The sequence below is a fragment of the Schistocerca gregaria genome, chromosome 2 (genome assembly GCF_023897955.1).
Source record: "Schistocerca gregaria isolate iqSchGreg1 chromosome 2, iqSchGreg1.2, whole genome shotgun sequence".
NCBI lineage: Eukaryota > Metazoa > Arthropoda > Insecta > Orthoptera > Acrididae > Schistocerca > Schistocerca gregaria.
Window position 1 is genome coordinate 141,412,378 of NC_064921.1, and position 26,076 is coordinate 141,438,453.

The 26,076-nt window shown below is 37.7% G+C and overlaps 1 protein-coding gene across 1 annotated transcript in view; it reads left to right on the forward strand.

Annotated features, from left to right (window-relative positions):
* LOC126336526 (mitochondrial uncoupling protein Bmcp) overlaps positions 1–26,076 on the forward strand; it is a 99,642-nt gene that overhangs the window by 9,892 nt on the left and 63,674 nt on the right. The window contains exons 3-4 of the mRNA XM_050000321.1: positions 19,059–19,206; positions 19,295–19,562. Of these exons, the coding sequence (XP_049856278.1) occupies positions 19,059–19,206; positions 19,295–19,562 (416 nt within the window). The remainder of the gene's footprint in view (positions 1–19,058; positions 19,207–19,294; positions 19,563–26,076) is intronic.

A 26,076-nucleotide genomic window follows, 5' to 3' on the forward strand; every position in this document is an offset into this window, starting at 1 on the left:
ATAAATCTTTCGATAATATTCTACTGTGCTAGTCTCTATAGTCTTCTCACCTTGCCCTCTTGACAACCTTAATTCAGAATCTCTCTCTCTATAGCTCAATGCTTTGTGTTACATAAGTTATACAGTAGTCTCTGTTTCGAAATTTCTTTGCAGTGACTATGTACTTAGGGGTTTTAAAGGTCAGTCAATTTGATAAACTAAGATTTTTTTAGTCTTTCTACGCAATCTAATAATAAAAACGTTACTTATTAAAAAATTGCTGAAAAATTAAAGTGAATCTTATAATCCATAAAATACGCTAATGTAAATGGCCAGATAAAAAAATCTATTCACCAAGTGGCAGCAGGGGAACACACACAACAGGATTTCACTTTTACAAGCTTTCAGAGCCAAGGGCTCCTTCTTCTGGGCAAGGAGTTGAAGGGGAAGGAAGAGGATTGAAGGAAAAGGACTGGAGAGGTTTGGGGAAAGGGGTACAGATTAGTAGTCACCCAGAACCTCAGGTCAGGGGAGACTTACCGGACGGAACAAAAAGGAAAGTCTGATTATTGGCATTCCACCCATCTTCCTTGCCCTTCAACTCTTCTGCCAGGAGAAGGAGCCACTGGCTCTGAAAGCTTGCAAAAGTTAAATCTTTTCGTGTGTGTGTGTGTGTGTGTGTGTGTGTGTGTGTGTGTGTGTGTGTTCCCCTGCCGTCGCTTGGTGAGTAGATTTTTTTTTATCTGTCCATTTGCATTATATTATCAATAATTGATTATTTTCATTGTAAAATATGGTAAGATGTAGCTGTCAGATTTGCATCAGCCTTTGTATCTTTTTATTGAATTATAGTCATTTGATGTATTCCCGGTGCTTAATTTGTGATGGTTTGTGCTGGTATGCCATACCAGTTCCTCTGACGGAAAAAAAGCATTGTTTTAAGATGTCTAAATTTCAGAGAAACATCCCTGCTCTCTGGAAGGTCACTGTACCACAACCTCTCTTTTTTTTTCCCCCTTCTTTTTCTTTTTTACAAATCAGGCTGTTTGTTCTGAAATTACTGGTCCAAATTGCAGCTTGGAACTGAAACTACCTATGCAACTACCAAATTGATTGAAATTTGAAAATTGGCTGCCTTTTCTCCACCATAGGGCAGTTTCTAAATTCATTTGTTTCGCCAGTAAACATTTTGCATGGCTTCTTCACTTATAGCTACACTATGTGATCAAAAGTATCCGGACACTTACAAGTTCACGGCACCTTGCATCAGTAATGCTGTAATTCAATATGGTGTTGGCCCACCCTTAGCCTTGATGACAGCTTCCACTCTCGCAAGCATACATTCAATTAGGTGCTGGAAGGTTCCTTGGGGGAATGGCAGCCCATTCTTCATGGAGTGCTGCACCAAGGAGAGGTCTCTATGTCGGTCAATGAGGTTTTGTACAAATTCGGCATTCCAAAACATCCCAAAGGTGTTATTATAGGATTGCATTATGAACAGGTGCTCGATGGTGTTGAAAGATGTAATCTCCGACCCCAGATTGCTCTTCAACAGTGGGAAATAAGAAGTTGCTTAAAACATCAATGTAGACCTGTACTGTGATAGTACCATGCAAAACAACAAGGGGCACAAACCCCTGTCATGAAAAACGTGACCACACCATAATACCACCACCTTTGAATTTTACTGTTGGCACTACACACCCTGGCAGATGACGTTTACCGGGCATTCGCCATACACACCCCCTGCCATCGGATCGTCACATTGTGTACCATGATTTGTCACTCCACACAATGTTTTTCCACTGTTCAATCGTCCAATGTTTACACTCCTTACCCCAAGCGAGGAATCGTTTGGCATTTACCAGCGTGATGTGTGGCTTATGAGCAGCTGCTCGAGCATGAAATACAAATTTTCTCACCTCCCACCTAACTGGCATAGTACTTGCAGTGGACCCTGATGCAGTTTGGAATTCCTGTATGATGGTTTGGTTAGATGTATGCCTATTACACATAAGGCCCTCTTCAACTGTTGGCGGTCAGCAGATGAGGTCAGCCTGTACGCTTTTGTGCTGTACGTGTCCCTTCACATTTCCGCTTCACTATCACATTGAAAACAGTGGACCTATGGATGTTTAAGAGTGTGGAAATCTCGCATACAGACATGTGACACCCAATCACCTGACCACGTTCGAAGTCCATGAGTTCCATGGAGCGCCCCATTCTGTTCTCTCACTATGTCTAATGACTACTGAGGTCGCTGATATGGAGTACCTGGCAGTAAGTGGCAGTACCTAATATGAAAAACGTATGTTTTTGAGGGTGTCCGGATACTTTTAACCACATATTTATTTTATCGAAATTTTGTGTCTCTAAATTGCTTATTTCACCAAAATAGTTGCTAAATGAGAATTATTCAGGAAGCAGCACTTCAGAAGATCCATTTCCTACCTTGATGCTTTTGACTAATGAAAATTATTTGTGAGAGCAATTTATAAAAAAATGAAGATTATTTGGCAAATAAATAAAATAGTTGGATCAAATGATAATGTTTACTATAGAAAATATAAAGATAATGTTGGTTTACAATTTCACTGGTACAATAATAAGCAAATAATTGATCAGTTGATTTATTTTCAATTAATAAAGTTTGGCAGTATTGATGTGACACAAAATTATCATTATCTATTGTGCTATGAGATCAAGACACTGCTGTATTTGATTATCCTACATACTGTATATCAAGTGGTCTTTATGTCCATATGATATTGCTGTCATAGTTGTTGTTACTACTGCATAAGTTAGCTCCTTTGACAGTGGTGGAGATACAGTAGGTGTTAAACTGTAGTTGGATCAGCTGTTTCTGAAGTTTTCCAGATGTGAAAGTTTATTTCATACTAACGTTAATTGACAGCTGTGTTGACAGTCGAGTCAGTGATGTTATCTGCTTACAGGCTGTTTGTTTCAGTGGTAGTCTGTAGGTGACATCAATATACACTCCTGGAAATTGAAATAAGAACACTGTGAATTCATTGTCCCAGGAAGGGGAAACTTTATTGACACATTCCTGGGGTCAGATACATCACATGATCACACTGACAGAACCACAGGCACATAGACACAGGCAACAGAGCATGCACAACGTTGGCACTAGTACAGTGTATATCCACCTTTCGCAGCAATGCAGGCTGCTATTCTCCCATGGAGACGATCGTAGAGATGCTGGATGCAGTCCTGTGGAACGGCTTGCCATGCCATTTCCACCTGGCGCCTCAGTTGGACCAGCGTTCGTGCTGGACGTGCAGACCACGTGAGACGACGCTTCATCCAGTCCCAAACATGCTCAATGGGAGACAGATCCGGAGATCTTGCTGGCCAGGGTAGTTGACTAACACCTTCTAGAGCACGTTGGGTGGCACGGGATACATGCGGACGTGCATTGTCCTGTTGGAACAGCAAGTTCCCTTGTCGGTCTAGGAATGGTAGAACGATGGGTTCGATGACGGTTTAGATGTACCGTGCACTATTCAGTGTCTCCTCGACGATCACCAGAGGTGTACGGCCAGTGTAGGAGATCGCTCCCCACACCATAATGCCAGGTGTTGGCCCTGTGTGCCTCGGTCGTATGCAGTCCTGATTGTGGCGCTCACCTGCACGGCGCCAAACACGCATTCGACCATCATTGGCACCAAGGCAGAAGCGACTCTCATCGCTGAAGACGACACGTCTCCATTCGTCCCTCCATTCACGCCTGTCGCGACACCACTGGAGACGGGCTGCACGATGTTGGGGCGTGAGCGGAAGATGGCCTAACGGTGTGCGGGACCGTAGCCCAGCTTCATGGAGACGGTTGCGAATGGTCCTCGCCGATACCCCAGGAGCAACAGTGTCCCTAATTTGCTGGGAAGTGGCGGTGCGGTCCCCTACGGCACTGCGTAGGATCCTACGGTCTTGGCGTACATCCGTGCGTTGCTGCGGTCCGATCCCAGGTCGATGGGCACGTGCACCTTCCGCCGACCACTGGCGACAACATCGATGTACTGTGCAGACCTCACGCCCCACGTGTTGAGCAATTCGGCGGTACGTCCACCCGGCCTCCCGCATGCCCACTATACGCCCTCGCTCAAAGTCCGTCAACTGCACATACGGTTCACGTCACGCTGTCGCGGCGTGCTACCAGTGGTAAAGACTGCGATGGAGCTCCGTATGACACGGCAAACTGGCTGACACTGACGGCGGCGGTGCACAAATGCTGCGCAGCTCGCGCCATTCGACGGCCAACACCGCGCTTCCTGGTGTGTCCGCTGTGCCGTGCGTGTGATCATTGCTTGTACAGCCCTCTCGCAGTGTCCGGAGCAAGTATGGTGGGTCTGACTCACCGGTGTCAATGTGTTCTTTTTTCCATTTCCAGGAGTGTAACTGTCATTTAACATCATGATGAAGTAAACTTTCATAAAACCATCTGATATACATTATGTAACAAGGCATAATTCTATGGTATGTTAAATTGCCTACTTCAAAATCTGAAATATTGTACACAACTATGTATTTCCACAGATAACCTGAGGATGGCAATAATGCCAAAATAGGCCTATTGTAATAAAAGATATTATAGAAAACACAGCTGTGTCTTGCTCTCGTAGCACAATAAATAATGTCCTTAAATGACACAGCAGGCCCAGATGGGTACAAAATTAGCAATTACTAATTTTTAAAAGCATTAAAAAAACTCAGACTTTGTAGAATCCTGTGTATTTTCTTGCTGTTCGACACATTTATACAGTATTTCTTGGGATATATTAATACATCTGTTGCTGTATATGCCTTGAAACAAAGTGATTGAAATTATAAATCTCCAAACAAGAATGTAACTAATTTTTAGTAACCAACATTTCAAGTGCTGACAATCCAAATATCTAGCATGGATAAATCATGCTCATAAATGTAGTCTTAATACTGAAAGATTACCAAACCAAACAATGGAAACTCCAGGTAGGAATATCAACAATGTAAGAAACGACAGATAGCTACTTCCTGTAAAAAAGACACATTAAGTTGCAGACAGGCGCACGAAAAAGACAACTTACATAAAACTTTTGGTCATAGTCTTCATCAGTAAAAGAGAGACACACGCTATTCATACACACAAGCAGCACATCTCATGTGCACATGACTGGCATCTCAGGCATGAGGTGTGCTTGCTTGTGTGTATGAATGGTGTGTGTGTGTGTGTGTGTGTGTGTGTGTGTGTGTGTGTGTGTCTCTCTTTGCTGATGAAGACAGTGGCTGAAAGCTTTATGTATGTGTCTTTTAATTGCGACGCAATTGTCTTTTCCTGCATTGTCGATCTTACCAAAGGATTACTATAGAGAAGTCACTGAAAAATTGTCACCTTTGAATTTTTGTTAGGGATTATAACGTAGCTGAACCTTGTCTCCTCTGCCCTTTCGTCATGTAAATTACCATATTATACCATTGCCATGAGTACTGAATACTGCAACTTCCTTGTCTGTAGAATATGTTGAAACTGCCTTCTGTGTTATTATTCTCTCTATTCTATTATACTACTTTTCCTGGCCATTGATTTGTAAGGATAGTCCTGCAACTTAATTCCCACTTTTACCCTTTAACAGCTAAACTGAGAAAAACAGATACTACCATTTCGAAAGTAGCAGGTTATATGGTTTTAAGTTTGATATTGTTGGGAAATGTGTCCCCCTGAAAAATAGTTTGACATTTTTATCTAGGCAGTTAGGAGAACCTTCTATCATATATTTGACTGTCTACCTATATCTACATGGTGTCCCAGGAGGAATGGTCAGCACTTGGGGAAATCACAGGAGTGCTCATTTTAATCAAAAAAATGTTATATGGACAACTGGTCTGTTCCAAATGGTTTCTGAGATAGATTTCATTTAATGCACATTTGTTTTTGGTGTGTGTGTGTGTGTGTGTGTGTGTGTGTGTGTGTGTGTGTGTGTGTGTGTGTGTGTGTGTGTGTTACCCACCTGCCCTCTTTGAGGTTTTATTCCAGCCCAAACAACCTTATTACTTTGAGCCTCTTTGCTAGGGATGTCTTTCTGCCGTCAAACTAGCACATTGAACACAAGTTGTCTGTGTTGTGTTGTGAGTGAAGAGCAAGAGATTGAGAGTGTATCAGAGAGAAAGCTGTATTTGTACATGTGCTGGCTAAATAGTAACATATCTACACTAACATGGAATATGCACACATTGTGTGTATTTATGTCTTTTATGATAGTAGTGCTCCTGTTGAATACCATCAACACTTTCCAGTATGTTAAATACCTGGTCGGAGGGTATTTACCAAAGTTTTTTGCAAATTGTGTGAACCTTGTATTTTTCCAAGTTCCAATTTTCATGCATGTGTAAGAGAGTGCACTTATATGATAATGCTTAGAGCTGAATGTGTTAATACATATTTTTCAATTGATACTTTGTAAAATGCATGTTGTAATGTTTACTAACTGCTGTACATGTATAAACCTGACAATGTACTGAATAATACAGAAAATGAATAATAGTGTAATCATATGTGACCTATCTCTGTAACCATTCAGCATAGGGCATATGTCCATACAAAGTTTTGTGCTTCATGTGGTTGTTCCTGTTGTATCCTTGAATATTGACCATTTCTCCTGGGACACTCTGTATAATAATGAACCTAAGACTAATTTGTCCATACATTGTTTGTTCTCCAATAGAAAGATAAATTCAAATTATTCATCAACACACATCAAGCAAGGTGATGCAGTGGTTAGCACACTGCACTGGCATTTGGGAGGATGATGGTTCAAAGCCACGTCTGGCCATGCTGGTATAGGTTTTCTGCGATTTCCCTAAATTGCTTCAGGCAAATGCCAGGATGGCTTCTTTGAAAGGGCACGGCCAATTTCCTTCCCCATTCTTCCCTAATCTGATGGGACCGATGACCTTGCTGTTTGGCCTCTTACCACAAATCAACTAACCAACCACCTTAAACTTCTGCTCCATACATTCGGTGCAGGGAATTTTTGTACACGTTGTGAAAGAAGATGCTCCTTGTATGTAAGTACTCATTTGCACATAGCATTTTGTAGGGCACTTTAATCCGCAAATCATTTGAGTTGAAATATATGGGCTGCTATTTTCATAAAGCAGATGTTCCCTCACTATGAGAGGCATAATTACACTTCCTAACTTAGCCATTATTTGGTATTCCTTTCTGCTTTCATACAGAGGTATCTACAGGAATAGATCTTTTTGTATTCTAGATATGCATGTTGTCAGAGAAGTGATAATAAGATAAAATTTCAATTAACATATAAATGTAGCAAAGAAAGGTAAGAATTATACTAGTTTTCATTATATCTGTGCCGGATAATATTGTTCTCAGCACCACTGATGCATGAGCATGAAAAGCCACTTGCAAGTAAACAATCAGTGATGTTTTGTAAATATCTCTCGCTTATCTCATGTGACGTACTGAAAGCTTTGGATCAAGGCAGTTCATTTAATTTCCAAAAAGCATTTGACTCATTGCCAGACCTATGCAATTGTCAAAAGTACAATCATATGTGATATCAAATGAAATTCGTGACTACATTGATGATTTTTTGGTAAGCAGGATGCAGCATTACCTTGGATGGGAAGTCATTTTCAGATGTAGAAGTAACTTTGAGTATGCTCCAGGGAAGAGTGTTGGGACACTTAAATTCATGCTGTATATTAATGACCTTGCGGACAAAGTTAATACTGAACTCAGACTTTTTGCAGATGATGCAGTTCTTTATAGTGTAGTACTGTTTGAAAGAAGCTGCATAAATATTCAGTCAGATCTTGATAATATTTATATATGGTGCAAAGATTGGCAACTTCCTTCAAAAAAATGTAAACTTGTGCACTTCACAAAACTAAAAAACATAGTATCCTATAATATCAATAAAACAGTTAGAATCCTCCTACAAACACCAAGGTGTAACACTTCGTAGGGAGATGAAATGGAATCATCACAGGGGCTCAGTAACACGTAATACAAGTGACAGACTTTGGTTTATTGGTAGAATGCTAGGAAAATGCATTCAGTCAAAAATGGAGATCACTCATAAATCACTTGTGCAACCTATTCAATATTGCTTGAGTGTTTGGGACCTGGGCTAAATAGAAATAACAGGGTATTATTGAAGTTTTACAAAGAATGGCAGCACGAAAGGTCGCAGCTTTTGTTTCACCTGTGTGAGGGTCACAAGGTGCTGAAAAAACTGAACTGGCAGACTCTTTAAGATAGATGTAAACTATCCTTTGAGACCCTACTTGCAAAATTTCAAGAACCACCTTTAAATGTGATTCTAGGAATATGTTACAGCCCTATGCTTAATTACTCACTTTGGGATCATAAGGACAAGATTATATTAATTACATCACACACAGTGACATTTAAATTATCATTCTTTCCACACACAATACATGAGTGGAATCGGAAGACTACTAAATGGTATAATAGAATCTATACTCTGTCATGCACTTTACAGTCATTAGCAGAGTGTAGATGTAGTGCTACATGTAGGCTGTTGTTTCCATTTTATGCTCAATATTTCGATGACTGACCCAGCCATCTCCTCCAGGTGCTGCAAGTTTACTATTGTGTATACTTGCCGCATGTACTCCAACCAGAAAAGTTGATAGCTTTATTTCATTAGTAATAAATAGCTTGAAATGGAGAATAAGAGAAAAGAGATGTAGGGTTGATCAACTTTTGTCATGCAGAAGTAAATTTGCAACAAATATAATGTTTCTTATGTTTCAGAAAAAGCTTGTAATATTAAACAGAATGATCGTGATTAGTTGGGTACTTTATAGCTGTAAGAAAGCTTAATAGTGTAATAGCAAAAGATTTTGTTTTTGTAGATATCTAGGACAGACAAATAGGTTCCAGCCGTAGTATCATAATGCGAAAAGCATTGTTTATGTAAAATCCTTACTTCATGGCATTTAGTAAATGAGCAGAACCTATTTTTCTGTCCATTTTGTTAGTATTCTTCATTCTTCTTTTGCTTTGTTTAGACAATTTGTTTCTTACATGCTTTCAGTGTTATTTAAATTTGTCCTCTTTATTTCATTTTTTAATTAGATTAACATTTTCCCCATGTTTACACTGACTTTCATGTGATGGATGTCATTCGCTTGTTTCAATAGTGAACTGACGAGAGTTGTTTCTAATAGGTTTGTGGATGTGGTGTTACTTAGAGAACACCTTTGAGGCACATCTTAATCAAAATGTATCTTGAGTTTTCACCCCAAAGCAGCTAGAAAAATGATTTTCGCCAAAATTTTTTGGAAGAGTCTTTCTGAAGCTCTTCTGTTTCACCAACAAAGGGAATTCGTGAATCTGTGACAATTATTATTTGTCTAAAGACTGCTTGTAGGTAAGTACCAAAAATTGTGTATGGAAAATGCACAGCTTTAATAGGGTAGAGGAATTATTTGATTTAAAATCATTATATGCTAATGTTAGTAAAACACCACAATGTTATACATGCTGTCATTATATCCATGTACACAGCTGATCAAGTGTTCTTCCTCCAGTCCTTTAGTTAAGGTTTGAAGTTCCTCTCGTGGCATGTTGTACTTTATTCTGACACCAAGCAGTTTTTTCTCTGGTTCCTAGTTTTCATTTCCTCTGCATGTAGTTTTGTTGATGGTGCTCCAACAGTGAGCATGTATAAAGCTAGCTTGTTTAGTGGTGTTTTTTCTATTCCTGTCACCTGATTCATTGCTTCTTGTGAGGTAAATACCAATTTCTTACTCGCAACCAGCTCAACTTTACAGATAATCTTCTAAATTAGACACACACATAGGATGGTGAAATTAAAACAATTTTTTTGCTGTATTTGAAGGAGACCAGAAGGAATCATATTTGGCAGGAACTACGTCCAATTCTTGTAGCGGCCAAACTGTTGTAGGTATATTAATTGACTAAAGGTATCTACCACAGCTATGGAAGTGTATATGTCAAAAGCTTGGAATTATCAGAGGTTGTCAACTGATAGGGAACTAAGATGTCTGAAAATGTTAAGATTCAGGTATGTCGTGTTAATATCCTTTTCACATATCTAATAACAGAGCCATTATTAGCTTGTCTGATACACTTGATGTTCATTTATTGTATACATTAATTGAATTACCTATTAGATGTCAACAAAACATGATAACAAGAATGAAAAAAGAGATGCTTTCTACTTATTCCACAACAATTTGTATTCTTTCACTAAACTGTTTGATTACAGTTTGTAGTAAGCAAATGAAAACTTTCACAAAATCACCCAAGAACACAATATCCTAGAGTAATAGTTGGACACTTGAGTAGATGAACCCTGCGGTTCCCATATTGTATAGTCCACCTAAAGTACGTAAGCATGGTGCCCCAGTGGTTCCAGTTGGGCCATCCGTCTGAGTCCTCATTCTGTGCACAATTTTAACCAGGCCACAAGTTTCAACTAAGAATTAATTTTCTAAAAGATTAGACCTTCAATTGCATAATCAAATATTCGGTTTAGAAATTTACTCCCTGTTAATTTAATAGATAGAGAAATAAATTACATCATCAAAATAATCATAAATTAAGCAAATGGTTCATATCAAAAATTCTATAGCCCTTGTGGATTAAATTAATGATTTGCCAGTTTTACCTGGGTTCAAACTACCTAGTCTTTCTCAACATCAAAAATTTATTTACAAATGTACCTGCAATGTGTTCTTTAATGCAGGACCGATATGAATGTGATATAATTATACGAAATGATCTTTGCTAATAAAACCAATATAAAATAGAATTTTCATCTGTTCCAGAATATTATTTACATTGAAGCAGCTATTGGATCCCCCTCCCTCCGTCCATTATTATCCATAATTTTAGTGGACACTTTTGAACAGTGGCTGTTGTGAAACCGCCTGACAGGTTAAAACTGTATGCCCAATTAGGACTCGAACCTTTCCTTTTGTGTGCAATGCCCTTACGAACTGAGTATCCAGGCATGATTTATGACCTGCTTTTACTCTCTCTCTTCCCTCCTGCTTTTGAAATTTTGTAAAAATTCTCCTGCGCCTTGCCAGGCTAGCTTTCCTAGAATAAAGGATGTTGTGGAGAAATATAGCCATTGCCTAGACCTCGGCAGTTCAAGTTCTGTTCCAGTATAGAGTTTTAATGTGACAAGAAACTTCAAAATGCTAAAGAGTGAAAGAAACTCGGAAAACAATCTCCTATGTTGTGACTAATCCATTTCTCCACAATATCCTTTCTTCCGGGAGTGCTAGTCCGGCAAGAAGGAGGATTTTTGTGAAGTTTGGAAAGTAGTGGGAAGGGTATTGACAGGAGTGAAGCTGTTTGGGGCCATTTGCAAATCGTACCTGGATAGCTCAGTCAATAAGGCCATTACTTGTCAAAGGCAAGGACCTGGGTTTGAGTCCTGATTCTGCATACAATTTTAATCAGCTCAGAAATTTCAATTAAGTATCAATTTTCTTAAAAATTAGACCTTCAGTTGTATAATCAAATACTGGGTTCAGATATGGGCATGATGTGCAGTGCTGTGCTGTACCTGAGGATTGATATATTCTGACCATTAAATACGTTGTTTGAACACTTGAATTTCCAAGATGATAAAAATAAATTCACAGTATAGGAGGGAGACATTTCTGGAAATGTCTTGGACCTTAGTAAAGGCTTTAGAAAAATACAGCCACATGTTCAATATATACAAAATATAATAGATAGTAATAATACAGTATCTGCAAGCTACCAGCACCCACTAAGTTACAAACATCTGGTTTCCAGTCCATGGTGCATTTCTTCATATCTTTTCCATGTTACAACTCAGCCTTTCAAACATAATTATATGATAGCCTTCAGCAACAGCTAAAGCTCTTAACGTGATTAACAACATTCTATACAAATAAAAATGACATAAAAGTGTACCCTTTCTGTTCTAGTCAGCATGAATCGGGGGGAAGGGGGGGGGGGGGGGCATGATCCCAAATATTGACATGAGTTCAAAGACTTTTATGTAAATGTTAAATTTCTGTAAATAAAGACATCAAAGACATCCATATTGTACTAACAATAACATACTTAAATTTTGATTCAACAGTTTAGATACTCCAAAGCCGCTGGCACAAAGTGATGTCTGTAATTTCGTCTGCAAGCATTTTGAAGAATAATATGTCGGTCAGTCAAGCAGCAACATAATTGTCAATTTGGGAAGCACTGTCATTGCTGTAGAAATTGTTTTTCACCTATTTATTTAACTGGATGACAATGGCAGGTTGTATGCATACAATACTGTACAGTTGTCTTCAGGTCCATTGTTGCAGTACAACACAGAGACACAGTGGTTGCCACACTGCTTAAGGCAATGCTAAGCAGTACAACAACATATTCTCCTCTGTATTATGAGGTTACTTGCACTGTAACATAGGATCAGAAGGGAACTGTAGATTGCAGTTAAAAGCAATAATTGTATAAATAAAATCCTTTGTGATTGCTAGAAGAAATATAAAAGTTTCCTTTTTTCTCTTTAATCTGTCTGTATATAGGAGAAGTATGCACTTACAGTAATATCAGTTTTAAATTATGGCAATTTATTTTTTATGAAGTATCTTTAAAATAATTATCATAATTTGAAATGCAGTAACTTCTGTATTGCCTCACACCTTTGTCTTCACAAGTCACAACTACCAGTTGTCACCTGTGATGATCTGAGAAGTCGAAAACAGGTTAGTGGTGAATAAAAATTGTTGTAGAAGATATCCTTAATTTCTTCAATTTTAATTTGAAAAAATTACTTAAAAATACAGGTCAGACTTGATAATATCTGAGTGTCTCAAAATACTTGAAATAATATTTTTTAAATTTCCTCTCAATATTTTTTATTTATTTATTTATTTATTTTTTAATTGGCTCTTAGTGTGAATTGTACTTTGATATCACTTTCTGCAAAGGTGAAAGTTGCTTTCTGTATTTTTTTCCTACGAATCACCGACAAGTGCAAAGCACAGAGTGCTAGGTGTTAGAAGTACTAAAGTCACTGTGGTATTCAGTTGCATCTATTAAGTACACTAAGATCACATTTTGTTATTGTTCCTTGTGAAATGCTTTTAACAGTTATGATGACTGGAAAAGTTATTCAAGACAGCAAGTCTCCAGAAAGTGACAGTGGACATATATTTGATCTATATTTCTGCTAAACTTATAAGTATATTGTTAATAAACATTCACTAAATGAGTATAATCATATATGCTCCCTTATTATACTAAAATGTCTAAAATTTTTAGAATGGCAAAGAAAAAATGTGGGAAAAGCTGTTAAATACTGCTGCTTGGAATTTACCTCATATTATTTGGAATTATTTTTATTCCTCACCATTTTGTTACTATAATTGTAAATTCATTGCATGGAAGGCTGAATGCAGTTGTTTTATTATTTTCAGATGTTTTTGTGCCTTCTGCCACTGATTAAAACCCTTTGTCTTGTGGTAGCTTATAAGACTGCGAGGTTGCACATTCTTTTCTGTGATTATACCAGAGCATTGCTAATCTGGGTTCTAGTCCTCTGTAACTCTTCTTATTGTGACCTAATGCAGTGGTTGATTTGTAATGGTAGACACAGGTATGCTGTACTGTTACCACCGACAAAAAAAAACAGAGCCATTGATTTTACGCTGTGGTATGATACAATGTTTGCTGTAGTTGTAGTGATGTGAAACAAATGTTGTAGTCACCCGTCTAAAATACTCATAAGTTAACATAACGTTTTAAGAAGTCTAAACTTCAAAAACATCACAGTACTGGAACCTCTATCTTACAAATCAAGCACTGACCTGATATAATTAATATTTAATGGATAACTGTGTTCAGCATAATTTGTTCTGCTGCACTCAAAATGCTCATAAGTTAACATAATGTTTTAAGAAGTCTATAAACTTCAAAAACATCTGGGAGGTCACAGTACTGGAACCTCTTTCTTTTCTTACAAATTAAGCACTGACCTAATATAATTAAAATTTAGTGGATACCTGTGTTCACCATAATTTGTTCTGCTGCACTCAAAATTTATGTTTAATCCCTATATAAAGTAAGAAGTAAATGTTTGTTGTGGTGTCATAGACAGGGAAATTGGTTACCTAAAATGTGGGATGATGTATACATTTTGCAATGATGCATACATTTTGCGCTATGTTGTTTCAACAGCATGTTCATAAACATAATTCCACTATATATTATTGAAATGCATGTGACGTCAATCACTGCAGTCAATTGAAGACTCTTATGTTGTGGATTTATGCGAAAGGGCACACAGAGTGTACTATCACAAGAATAAAATCACTCATTTTTACAAAGCTCAAGAAAAGGATATGAAAGTAAGAGTACAAACTGAATCAGTGAACAAATAATGACCCAGGAAGCAGACAGAATTAAGAAACAAATGTGGGAAACATCCAGAAGTTTTTAATGAAAATTCATGGTTTTAAGGGGACCACACCTTGCCTATCTAACCCATGTTAATTTAAGCAAGTGTTTGACCCATTTCTGAAAAAAAAATTGATGCAGGACCTTAATATTTTTACTGTATTTACATGATGATAATAGAGTAAACTGTACTAAAATCTACTTTATCCATTTTATAGTTTTTAAGAAATATTTTTTTAAGTATACTAACAAAAAATATTAAGTTTTTTCTGCAGAAAATATTTTTTTGTGAATTTCCTGATAGGGAATATTAATTAATGTAGTACCGGAGGCGGCTTTTTATGTTATGCAGAGGCTCCAAAAGTTTCATTCATTTATCTATGATAGTTTGATATAATAGGGCATATGTACTGAAAAGTTTAGTTTGCAGGAAATTGACTCTAAAGAAAAAACTTTTGAAATTTGTTACTTACAGTTAATCAAAACTGTCCTGCTGTATATGATGGCCCTTCTTTGGCCTCTAGCAGGTGTTCCAGCTTCTTTTTCACCTTCCTGGTTGTTTGTCTTGCTTTCTTGGCCATATTAGATGCAGACCTGTCTGCATTGGCTATCCTCATTTTATCTCGCAGTGTTGCAGCCCAGTGATCATATTTTCACCAGGATTAATTCCCAGCTTTTTCAGTACACAGCACTTTCCAATATTACCACAATTGAATGTAATAACAGCATCATGAACTTGTAGCTTCATTGTATGCATGCCTACAAATACAGTTTTAGGAAGGTGGTTCCCAATTATGCTGTCGAAACATTCATTTGGGTTCTGTGTCTGCCATTGCAGAAATTTCCTTAGAAGGTCAGGATGTGCCAAGCCTCTGAAAATAGGTTTAATTGCTGTAATAACAGCAGCAGGAAGAGAGTGCTGGTGAGAATAAGATTCTCCAGTTGCCTGAGCCCTATTGTATATGCACCACGAATTTTCTCTTGCAGGACACAATCCACGACATGGCTTATGATCAGAAGAGGACTTATGGAAGAATATGGCCCAAACATCTCTCTTCATTGCCTCCTAATTTTCTTTATATCTCCTAATTGTCTACCCATAGTATACCTGCAAGTTTTCTATTTCAGTTTTAGTTAACTGACTCTGTCCGGTCAACAGTTTTCCATCTTCTAATTTTTTTCCTCTCGTATCAACAGTTAGTTTTCTCAGCCTTGTTCCCAAACGTTTTTGAACATGACCTACACATTCTATTTAGCTAATAATGGTATCTTCATATGGCTTAGAGTTCACCACTTTGTTGTATGCCTTACTGTCACCATCGCCCAGATATTTGGTGTACCATACGCCTCTTGTTTCTACGGAGCGATGAAATATTTGTTGTACTCCATGAACTTCCATACCGCCACTTGTTCCTTTAAAATTAACCACACAGTTGTGTTCTTTATGTTCATTGACTTTATAACATTTTCAATATTTAGACATTATCTCCACATCTAACACTTTACCGGTGTCTACACTCATGGCAGTCACTACTCCATTCAGAGAAGTATGTCCTTTTTTTCTGCCAACTTCCATCAAGTGCAACTGCAATATCCGAACATCCATCATTTTCTTCCACTGCTTCCCTAGCAGCCAGTTTCATGCTTTCCTCACTGACCTCACATACAGCTTTCTCTAATATTGCAGTCAGTTTTTAAATTTATTTGGTGATTGATGTAAGTTCATCACTGAACTAAATGTTCTCCCTGCAGCCATGCCCTTGCCAATGGATCATAAGGCATAAACTAATCTAGTATTGATTTCATGAGGACCACTTGCATCTGGTTTTGAAAAACTCATAAATGAAACCACAGCTGAGCATTTAGTGCAAATTAAATCCAAAGCAATTGCTAGGCCTTTTCTCCCACTGGCGCTCTCACAAATTTTCACACTCTGTGACTCACCACACTGTCTACATGGTACTAATTTAGAAATTACATCCGATAAAATACTCAAATATGTAATAATGTTACTGCACCCCTTGCCACTTGCAGTAAATTCGTTGTAACTCTCTTGAAATGGCGAGAGCTTCTTTGATGATGCATTTGTTGAAGAATTACAATTAGAAACATCGTTGCCAGGCGACATAACCTCTTGCACAGAAAACTTTCTAAACTTGTTTCCTCTAAATTGTCATTTCTTGAAAATGCCTTTACGTTTTGTCATCTTCAATAAACACAACAAAACACATGTAAACAAGCACTACAAACGTAAGTATAACAACTACTCGCAATCACACTTGAACAAAACTAACCATGTGTTTGAAAGCGTGTTGTTTACAAACAGCAGAAACAAAAGAATACTGACCGTTGCATTCGAAGAATAGCCAACACACTCGGGAGTAAATTAAAAAATAAAAAAAAAGGAAAAAAAAATCTCTAATGTGCAATCTAGGGGATATAAAGATCTAAAATATATGCAGAAAAGTGGGTAGGAAAATGCTCTTTAAATGCCCAGAAAAAAAATTCAGCAAAATCCTTTTCAGAGTATTTAAATAAAACCTTGATCTATCAAAATATGATGAAAACCGAAAATCAATTTTTTTTTTACCTGGACCACATTGTGGTCCTCTTAAGGATACTCACTTCTTTAATGCACTGTCTCAAGCCACTTAAAGAGTGATGGTTTGTCTCCTTGGTAATGTTGTTTAGAAATACTTTTAGGCAGGGACAACCAGTTTTAGAACTGAAAACATTATACCCATGGATGATATCTTTCTCTTATTGTAACTGAAAGAAATCAGATGGAAGCCAATCAGAGCTGTAAGATGAATGTGGAAGTGCCCACATCAGGATTACTCCAGAATTGGTTTCATTTTAGTCACACTATGAGCAGAAAAGTGTAATTCTAACTCCTGAAATCTTTTGAAAGTTAATGAAAATCTCCTCCAGTTGCTGATAAGAAAGTTATGAAGTCCACAAGATTAATTTTGGCTGTTATATTAGACCATTATCAAGTGTCTCTGAGAGCTATGCTGAAGAAAAGACTGTCAAATTATAAAATACTTCTCTACAGCATAACTTTCAGATACACTTGATAATGGTGTAATATAAAGGCTGAAACCAGTCCTATGGACTTCATTAAGTTCTTATTAGGAACTGGAGCATCTTTTCATTAATTGAACGTACAGTTGTGAAAGCTATGCCCTCTGAACATTGAGAAACTAATAATTATTTCGAAAAGCGTAGGAAGGTGTACCATAGTTTACAAGTCTTTACTTTTCTGGCTTCTTAATGTGTGGCTGTTTTGATGTTTGCCAACAGAGGATGAAAGTATACACAATTGTTTTTCACTAAATTTATGTTCACTCTTACAGTTTCGAATTTTACATTTGATTTTTGACTACCGGAGTTAAATTCTTGAGCAAGATAATAGTGATTGTGCAGATCCATTTAAAAGAATACAGTGGGTGTATTGGGAGAAACATTGACATCTGCTGCTCACTGTTGAACATAGGACATGTTTTCATTGGTAGAACCAATTGTTGGTACGCAAACATTCATTTTCAAAGGAATTTCTGTTCTACTCAGTTACGTTCAAACAATGAGGATCATGGATGTGGAGGAAGGAGAATATCCAAATACCAAATTGCCATTCAGGAGTTGCTCAAGCTACTGATTAACATTAAAATCCAATTCAATATAATTTTAAAAAAATCATAATATCAGAGTGCTTCAGTTTTAGTTTAATGCCTGACTGTGATTGAATAGTGTGCAGAGCATAACAGTGAAGATAAATCCACCACTTTTAATAGTTGTATGTTAACTTGCAATGATATTCTGCTACAGACCATTTCTCTTGAAAATGTTATTTCTTCATTTCCATAAGCAATATTTCCATTCCAGTCACTTGCAGCACCAGTACATCTTAAAACTTGTGTAAATCTATCCCTTCTCCTTGCATTCATTGTCCAGTTTGATGATTACCTACATACCTGTCTCCTTGATGTGTTATATTATATTACCTCACTTGGTAGATGTAATTAGGTTTTCTTACATTGGAAAATCATGGTGATTGCAAAGAACTGAATGAGTAATTGCTCCATAACTCAAATATTGTAGTGATTCTGTTCAGAATTTTGTTGTTTAATGCACAGTGTCTCATGTTAATGAGTGTACTGTACTCTTAAAACACATATTGGTAGGGCACCATTTTAATTTGCTGACTAAAGAGTATGTTATTGTTAATTGCTTCAATCTAGGAATTTTTAAATTGTTTTGAAATCCATATTTGATACATTAAAAAATTTAAAGCAGGGTGCAAAGTGTCAGCTGCATCACTAACCATAATGGTTAATCATACGTGGATTAAATCTTGTCGTACAAACTTCAGTCTGTATTGAATGCCGTGAAAGTGAAATAGTCTGCCCTAAACCATAATTATTATAGAACTGTCCTGTCATGCATGTTTGTCTTCTCATACACTTTGTGTTGGTGTATATACTGTGTGAATGTTACAGACCACTATTGGAAAACCATCAGTTTGACTTACAGTGCTGCCCCATACATACCATAATATGAACAAAATTATATCTGTAGTATTCAGAATAATGAAATTGACAATTATTGTAATCCGTAGGTACATTTCCAATTGATACTACGAAGACTCGTCTGCAAATTCAGGGGCAGAAAATTGATAGCAACTATGCTGAGCTTAAGTATCGTGGAATGATTGATGCTTTTTGTAAGATAACAAAGAAAGAAGGTTTTGGGGCATTATACGCTGGGTGAGCATGTGCAGATAATAAGTGTATTTTCTAAATAATTTTTGTGAACTTGTCCACCATATTTAGTTTCCTGCTTTGCTTGTTCCAGTATTTGGCCCGCTGTTCTAAGGCAAGCCACCTACGGCACGATAAAATTTGGCACGTATTATTCGTTGAAACGCATTGTTTCGCAAGGCAAGGAAGATGATGTTGCCGTCAATGTGTGTTGTGCAGTTATTGCAGGCATGGTCTCCAGTGCAATTGCCAATCCAACAGATGTACTTAAGGTGCGCATGCAAGTGCTGGGTGGCCAGAGAGGATTGCTTGACTGTTTCCAAGAAGTTTATCGGTATGAAGGAGTTGGTGGGCTGTGGAGGGTAAGTTTTATTTTCCACTTTATCCAATAACATAAACTGTAAGGCTCTGCAGACAGAACTAAAATTTTAATGTGTGATGTGCTGCTTTCTAATAAGGGTTGGCTGTAAGTTTTCAGAATTACTAAATAGAGTTTAACTTTACTTAGTAATTCCTACCGGGACCAATTTAGTAATTCCTACCGGGACCAATTTAGTAATTCCTACCGGGACCAATACAGGGGCATAATGCTCATCATGGCTGTGATATTTGATTAGCCACACACCTGCCTCTTGGGATAATGGCAAACAGTGAGCAACTCAGCGAGCTCAGGTGACGGGGTGCAGGTTTGGCAAACCTGGGTTTCCTGAGCTCCTCTAGCTGGTTGTGGGACAGAATTGGCTTATGATTAACAATGTTCAAAATCTTACAGTGGTCAAGTGGATCTCATTGCCAACCAACCTTCAAAGGGAGCTCGACGTTTTAGCCCTCCAGAAAAATCAACACTTTCTACTACAAGTGTGAACAGTAGCTTGGTACAGATGTGTTGAAATGTAATTAAGGAAAATTCAACCAAGAACACGTTAGAGGGGACGACAGTAACCCATGAACTTCCTTCCATCACTTGAAGACAATGAACACGTGGGCGATGTAGAACAGGCTGTCAAGGTTTTATATATGAATGTAGAACCACATGAACGCAAATCATATAAGCAGTGTAATGTAGCTGGCAAGAAGAAAGATATGACCTACAGAATACCATAGAAGCAAACAGCCTGTAACCGCATAACATCGCTGACTCAACTACCACTACAGTTGTTAAGTAACATCATTATGAAAAACTCTCGTAATTCAACATCTTCACAAATATCTGCTCCAGCGTAAGTTTAAAATCTAATGTAGCTCCATCAATACCAAAGGAGCATACTTATGCAGTAGTCTGACAGCAACTGAGACATTGATGTCATATGGATATCAAGACTGCCTGATGTACATAGCAACCACAATTCTATAAAAGTTAAATTATCTGCTTCAAAATTTGAAATATTGTGCCATACAGTGTGCTTTCCATAGACCTGAAGGTGGCAGTCCTGCAGATATAGGCCTATTGTAGTAAACAATATAATTGAACACAACAGTGTGTTGTCTCATATCATAATATATAATGTCCATATGTGAATAAATATGAGATAGAATATCTGGCCAGTATTTCACCAGAAGGTGAAATATACTCGCATAAAAGTAAAAGTGGTGATATTTTCTTAGCTTTTGGAACTCCTAGATACTTCGTCGGGCAGTAGAGGGGGATAGAATGGGGAAAGTTAAAACAGAAAGACAGGTCACTCAGACTCCATGATGAGAAGGACCCACCTTTAGTGAGAATATCTTTGTCCATCCTCCTCCTCCTCATCCTCCTCACTACAGATGAGTTCCTCTCATGCTGCAGTCTGAATGACCAATCTTTCCCTTTTACTCTGTACTACTCTATCCCTCTCTCTTATCCAAGGAAGCATACAGCTGTTTCAAAAGCTAGGATAATGTCATCACTTGCACTTGCTCTCTCTCTCTCTCTCTCTCTCTCTCTCTCTCTCTCTCTCTCTCTCTCTCTCTCTCTCTGTGTGTGTGTGTGTGTGTGTGTGTGTGTGTGTGTGTGTGTGTGTGTGCGCGCGCGCGCAGTAAACACTTAGTCTCCTGAAGGTAATTAATTACCAGGAATTATGTCTCACCTTTTTTATATTCAGCATGCACTGGAATAAATCACTACATCACTCGAATCAGTAAAACAGCTTGGAAATGGGTGTTATTAACAAAAACAAACTGTGCTAAAGAAGCTGAGCAGCTGCTTAAGTGCAAGAAGGTTGGGGAATTACTTTTAGTCGTAGAAAAGCATAATACCTGTAAGTCAAGCAGAAGTGTGGTTTCATGACATAATATTGTGAATATGTAGACAAAAGACTAACTGATGGAATGATACCTTGAGAGAGTAACAGAGATAACAAAATATGATGAAGTGTGTCAACGGCAAGCTTCAAATGACTGATGCCTTTATTCCAATTTTTGATTCACTGAACTTACTTGAGTATATTAAGGCAGGATTCCTTGAACTGAAAGTGTTGCTGTATATTCCTAACCCCTTTGCAATAATATTATGAGAAGGAACGTTGCTACTCACCATATAGCAGGGATGCTGAGTGACAATAGGCACAACAAATAGACTTCCACTGTTAAAGCTTTCGGCCTTTGTCAACAATACACGCGCGTGCACACACACATCGACTGCTGTCTCAGGCAACTGAAAACATGTTTTCAGTTGCCTGAGACTGTAGTTGTGTGTGTGTGTGTGTGTGTGTGTGTGTGTGTGTGTGTTTGTTTGTTTGTTTGTATGCATATCTATTGTTGACAAAGGCCAGTGGCTGAAAGCTTTAACTGTGATAGTCTTTTTTTCCCCCCCTATCTGTGACTCAGCATCTCTGCTGTATGAGAGTAGCAACTTCCCTTCTCATAATATTGTTACATTCCGTCCTGGATTTTCCATTGTTTGATGTTAACCCCGTGCAATGTTTTAAATTTCAATGATACAGCCACAGAACTCTTGCCTGCCAGCAGTGTGTCATATGGTAGATATGGTGAAGCGGGAGTCTTTTTCTCTTCCAGAATGCTTTGTTAATGGTGGTGGTGATCAGGGGGTATGGAATAAAGCTGCAAAGTATTTCAGGACCAAAGGTGGGTGCAGGAGATTAAAATAATGAAGAGGATATCCTATGCTGAATCAAAAAGCATAGCATCTGCAGACATTAACAATGTTATTTGCATCAGGGGGAACCTGTAATAATGGATGATATGTCCTGCAATGCAGACCTGTAGTGTAAGCAAAAATACACGTTACTTCAAGTGTAGTTGCAAAAACAGCAACTGTTTCCATTTTGGCAACAAGCAAAACCATTGCAGAGAATACCAGACACAAGAGGGCATTCACACCACAACCAAGAATGTCACAGAGAGCAACAAACAGCATGCCAAAACATCCATCACTGCCAGCATTGCCATTGATAGAGAAATATCACACGGATAAATAAAAACATAAAAGGGGCTAAGTGCAAAGCCATTAGATCATCTAACACGTAAGAGTGGGCTTCTTATGCCAATTTTAGATTTTCAACAGAAAAAAGAGAGAGAGAGAGAGTGTTTTATTTTAACCATTCTCATCACTTTTTGGGGTTTTGTACCTCAGTTGGTAAAAATGGAACCCTTATGGGATCACTTTTTTGTCTGCCTGACATCCCCTGGTAGTCTGTGCCTATGACACGTATAGCATATGTAATATTTCAAAGCAAAGTAATACTGGTAATTGATGCAGAATTGCACTTCCATTGTTTGGAATAAGATTGTAACCTCTCATAAAATTTCCATTGAAGCATACCATAGAAATATTTGGCATTTGCATGACAGCAGTAGCCCTATGGCTGGCTGTAACATTCTCTCCCCTGGAGACTCCCATCAAATCATATTAGTTAAGGCAACAGGGATGAGAACAGACAAATTCAACACATTGCCAGTTAGTGTAGAATGTTAATATAACTCCAAGACTAATAAAATAAAAGGAAAATTACAGTAGTGAATATGAAATTATACAAAAATTTAAATCTAAAACTTAAAAAGTCTTGGAATTCCTGGGACTGATATCTTGCCAGTATTGACATCGATAACAGGCAGAAAGTGTCAAGATTCTCGATCCCTGGGATGGATGAACTATTTATAAAAGCCTACATAACTAAGTTGTACAGGATCCTTGGAATGTGAGTCATTCTCTTACTTGTGTAGTTTTTTTAATATACTTGACCTGTAAATGAGGGGACAGTTTTAAATTTCAAAGATTTGGTGAAGGTTCTGGGATGCGTATTATTTGTTGTTGTTATACCCGGGTGACCTAAAGGCAAGGTACCTCGAGGCACTGATCATTTTAAAATACCTTAGTCACATATCTTGTGGAGCAGAGTCTGTTCCAGTTTATAAAGCTTTTGTACAATTCTGACTACACTATGGATGCGTGGTATATGGATCAGCAAGACCTAATTACATTGAGATCAATGATGTCATCCACCATGAGGGGATTAGGATAGCCACAGGTACCTAGACTCTTGTCTGAGACAGAGTAGGTGCCCTTGTCACCTGCAGCAGCTCCTCATGGTGCGTCAGGTGTGCAGGTACTCTACTGTTCTAGATTTTCTGGCTTACAGAACCATTACACACATTCCTGTGGGAACAATTTTTGCAACTGACCCTGAGGAAAATAATTGTATGTGTGCTGCAACAGTAGTATGAAAACACGATACAGATTTCCTTGAAGTGTTATATTGTAATGCTTTACTAGCTGTGTCAAAAAAATCCTTTTGTGGGAAAATGCAGTGCACTTCAAGATTTTGTTTCTTGCTGTTTCAGGATGACTTCGTTAACTAATTAATGCTGAGATACTGGTTACCATTGTGAACCACTAACGTTAAGTACACTTGTGTTGTCGGTTAGGTAGAAATTTTGAAGTAAGTTCAGATTAGTTTAGAACTTATGTCCCTTGTTAGTTTTTCGTACTTAGGGTAACTGACAGTCTGTCTTATAAATGGGTTAAAGGATGTACATAAGAAACTTTTGGAGTGGTATTGGCTGTCTTTGTGCTCACTGCTTTGTTCACGTAAACTGTATGGTCGAATTTTATGTTGTTTGCAAATTGCACCATCTTCTAAACTTTCCATGCTAACTAAGGCCACAGAAGCATGATCTTTTCCAAATGTACTTCTGACCAAAAAGCGATTGTGGTAACTAGAGCCCAAGGTGTTTATTAATCAGGAATTTGCATTGTTGTGGTGATATTCAGTAGAAGCTTCCATCCCTCAACAAATATTTTTTTATTTCTAACCGAGGAATGAAATACCACTTTTAATAGATTTAGCTTCAAATTTTTTTAATGTAACGAAATATATTCATAAAATATTTTATTTTTTATTTCTGATGGATAAGTCATATTCCAATTTTAATAGATGTAGCTTTAAAATGCACTAGTAGCTCTCTAATAATAATTTATTTTCAAAAAGCTTTCACCTACTAGATTTTCCAAAAATGCTGAGAAACATTTTTTGTATCTGATGAAACAAAATATCAATTTTTGTAGGTGTAGCTTCAAAATTGCCTTAGTAGCTACATATTTTCAAAACCATTCATCCCCTATTTCATCCTCTTAGGAGTGGAATTTTGAACAATATCTTAAACGATGCCTACGGTACAAGATCTCTACCCTGTCCAAATTTCAAGTGTCTGTCCTTAGTGGTTTGGGATGGATGGATGGATGGATGGATGGATGGATGATAACGAGGCAGTGAATCAGTCTGGCCCCCTTAGTGACTGAATTCCCTAAAACAGTGAAACACATGCTTTTTTTCATTTTTAACCAAGAAGTCAATTACCTTTTTTCATAGATGTAGACTTAAAAAATTCCTTAGTAGTTTCCTCAATAATGGTTTATTTTTTTTTAAATATCTGCCACTATTTCATCTCCAGAGGGATTAATATTACAAAAATGCAGAAATAAGTATTTCTTTATTTCTGGCCCAGAAACCAAATACCAATTTTTTAGGTCTAGCTTCAATGTTACCCTAATTGCGACATATTTTCAAAAAACCTCTCATCCCCTGTTTCACTCCCTTAAGGGTTAAATTTAGAAAAATCTCTACTTAAATGACGCTGAATGTAGATCAACACACACTGCAAATTTCAGTGTTCTATCCTTATTCATAGATACTTACTTGTAATAATGTTTAATTAGACTGCAGTACACAGTCCATAAGCAGGTGTTGACAGATGTGAAAATTACCGAACTATCAGTTTAATAAGTCACAGCTGCAAAATACTATCGCGAATTCTTTACAGACGAATGGAAAAACTGGTAGATGCGGACCTTGGGGAGGATCAGTTTGGATTTCGTAGAAATGTAGGAACACGTGAGGCAATACTGACCTTACGACTTATCTTAGAAGAAAGATTAAGAAAAGGCAAACCTAAGTTTCTAGCATTTGTAGACTTAGAGAAAGCTTTTGACAATGTTGACTGGAATACTCTCTTTCAAATTCTAAAGGTGGCAGGGGTAAAATACAGGGAGCGAAAGACTATTTACAATTTGTACAGAAACCAGATGGCAGTCATAAGAGTCGAGGGGCATGAAAGGGAAGCAGTGGTTGGGAAAGGAGTGAGACAGGGTTGTAGCCTCTCCCCGATGTTATTCAATCTGTATATTGAGCAAGCTGTAAAGGAAACAAAAGAAAAATTTGGAGTAGGTATTAAAATTCATGGAGAAGAAGTAAAAACTTTGAGGTTTGCCGATGACATTGTAATTCTGTCAGAGACGGCAAAGGACTTGGAAGAGCAGTTGAACGGAATGGATAGTGTCTTGAAAGGAACATATAAGATGAACATCAACAAAAGCAAAACGGGGATAATGGAATGTAGTCAAATTAAATCGGGTGATGCTGAGGGAATTAGATTAGGAAA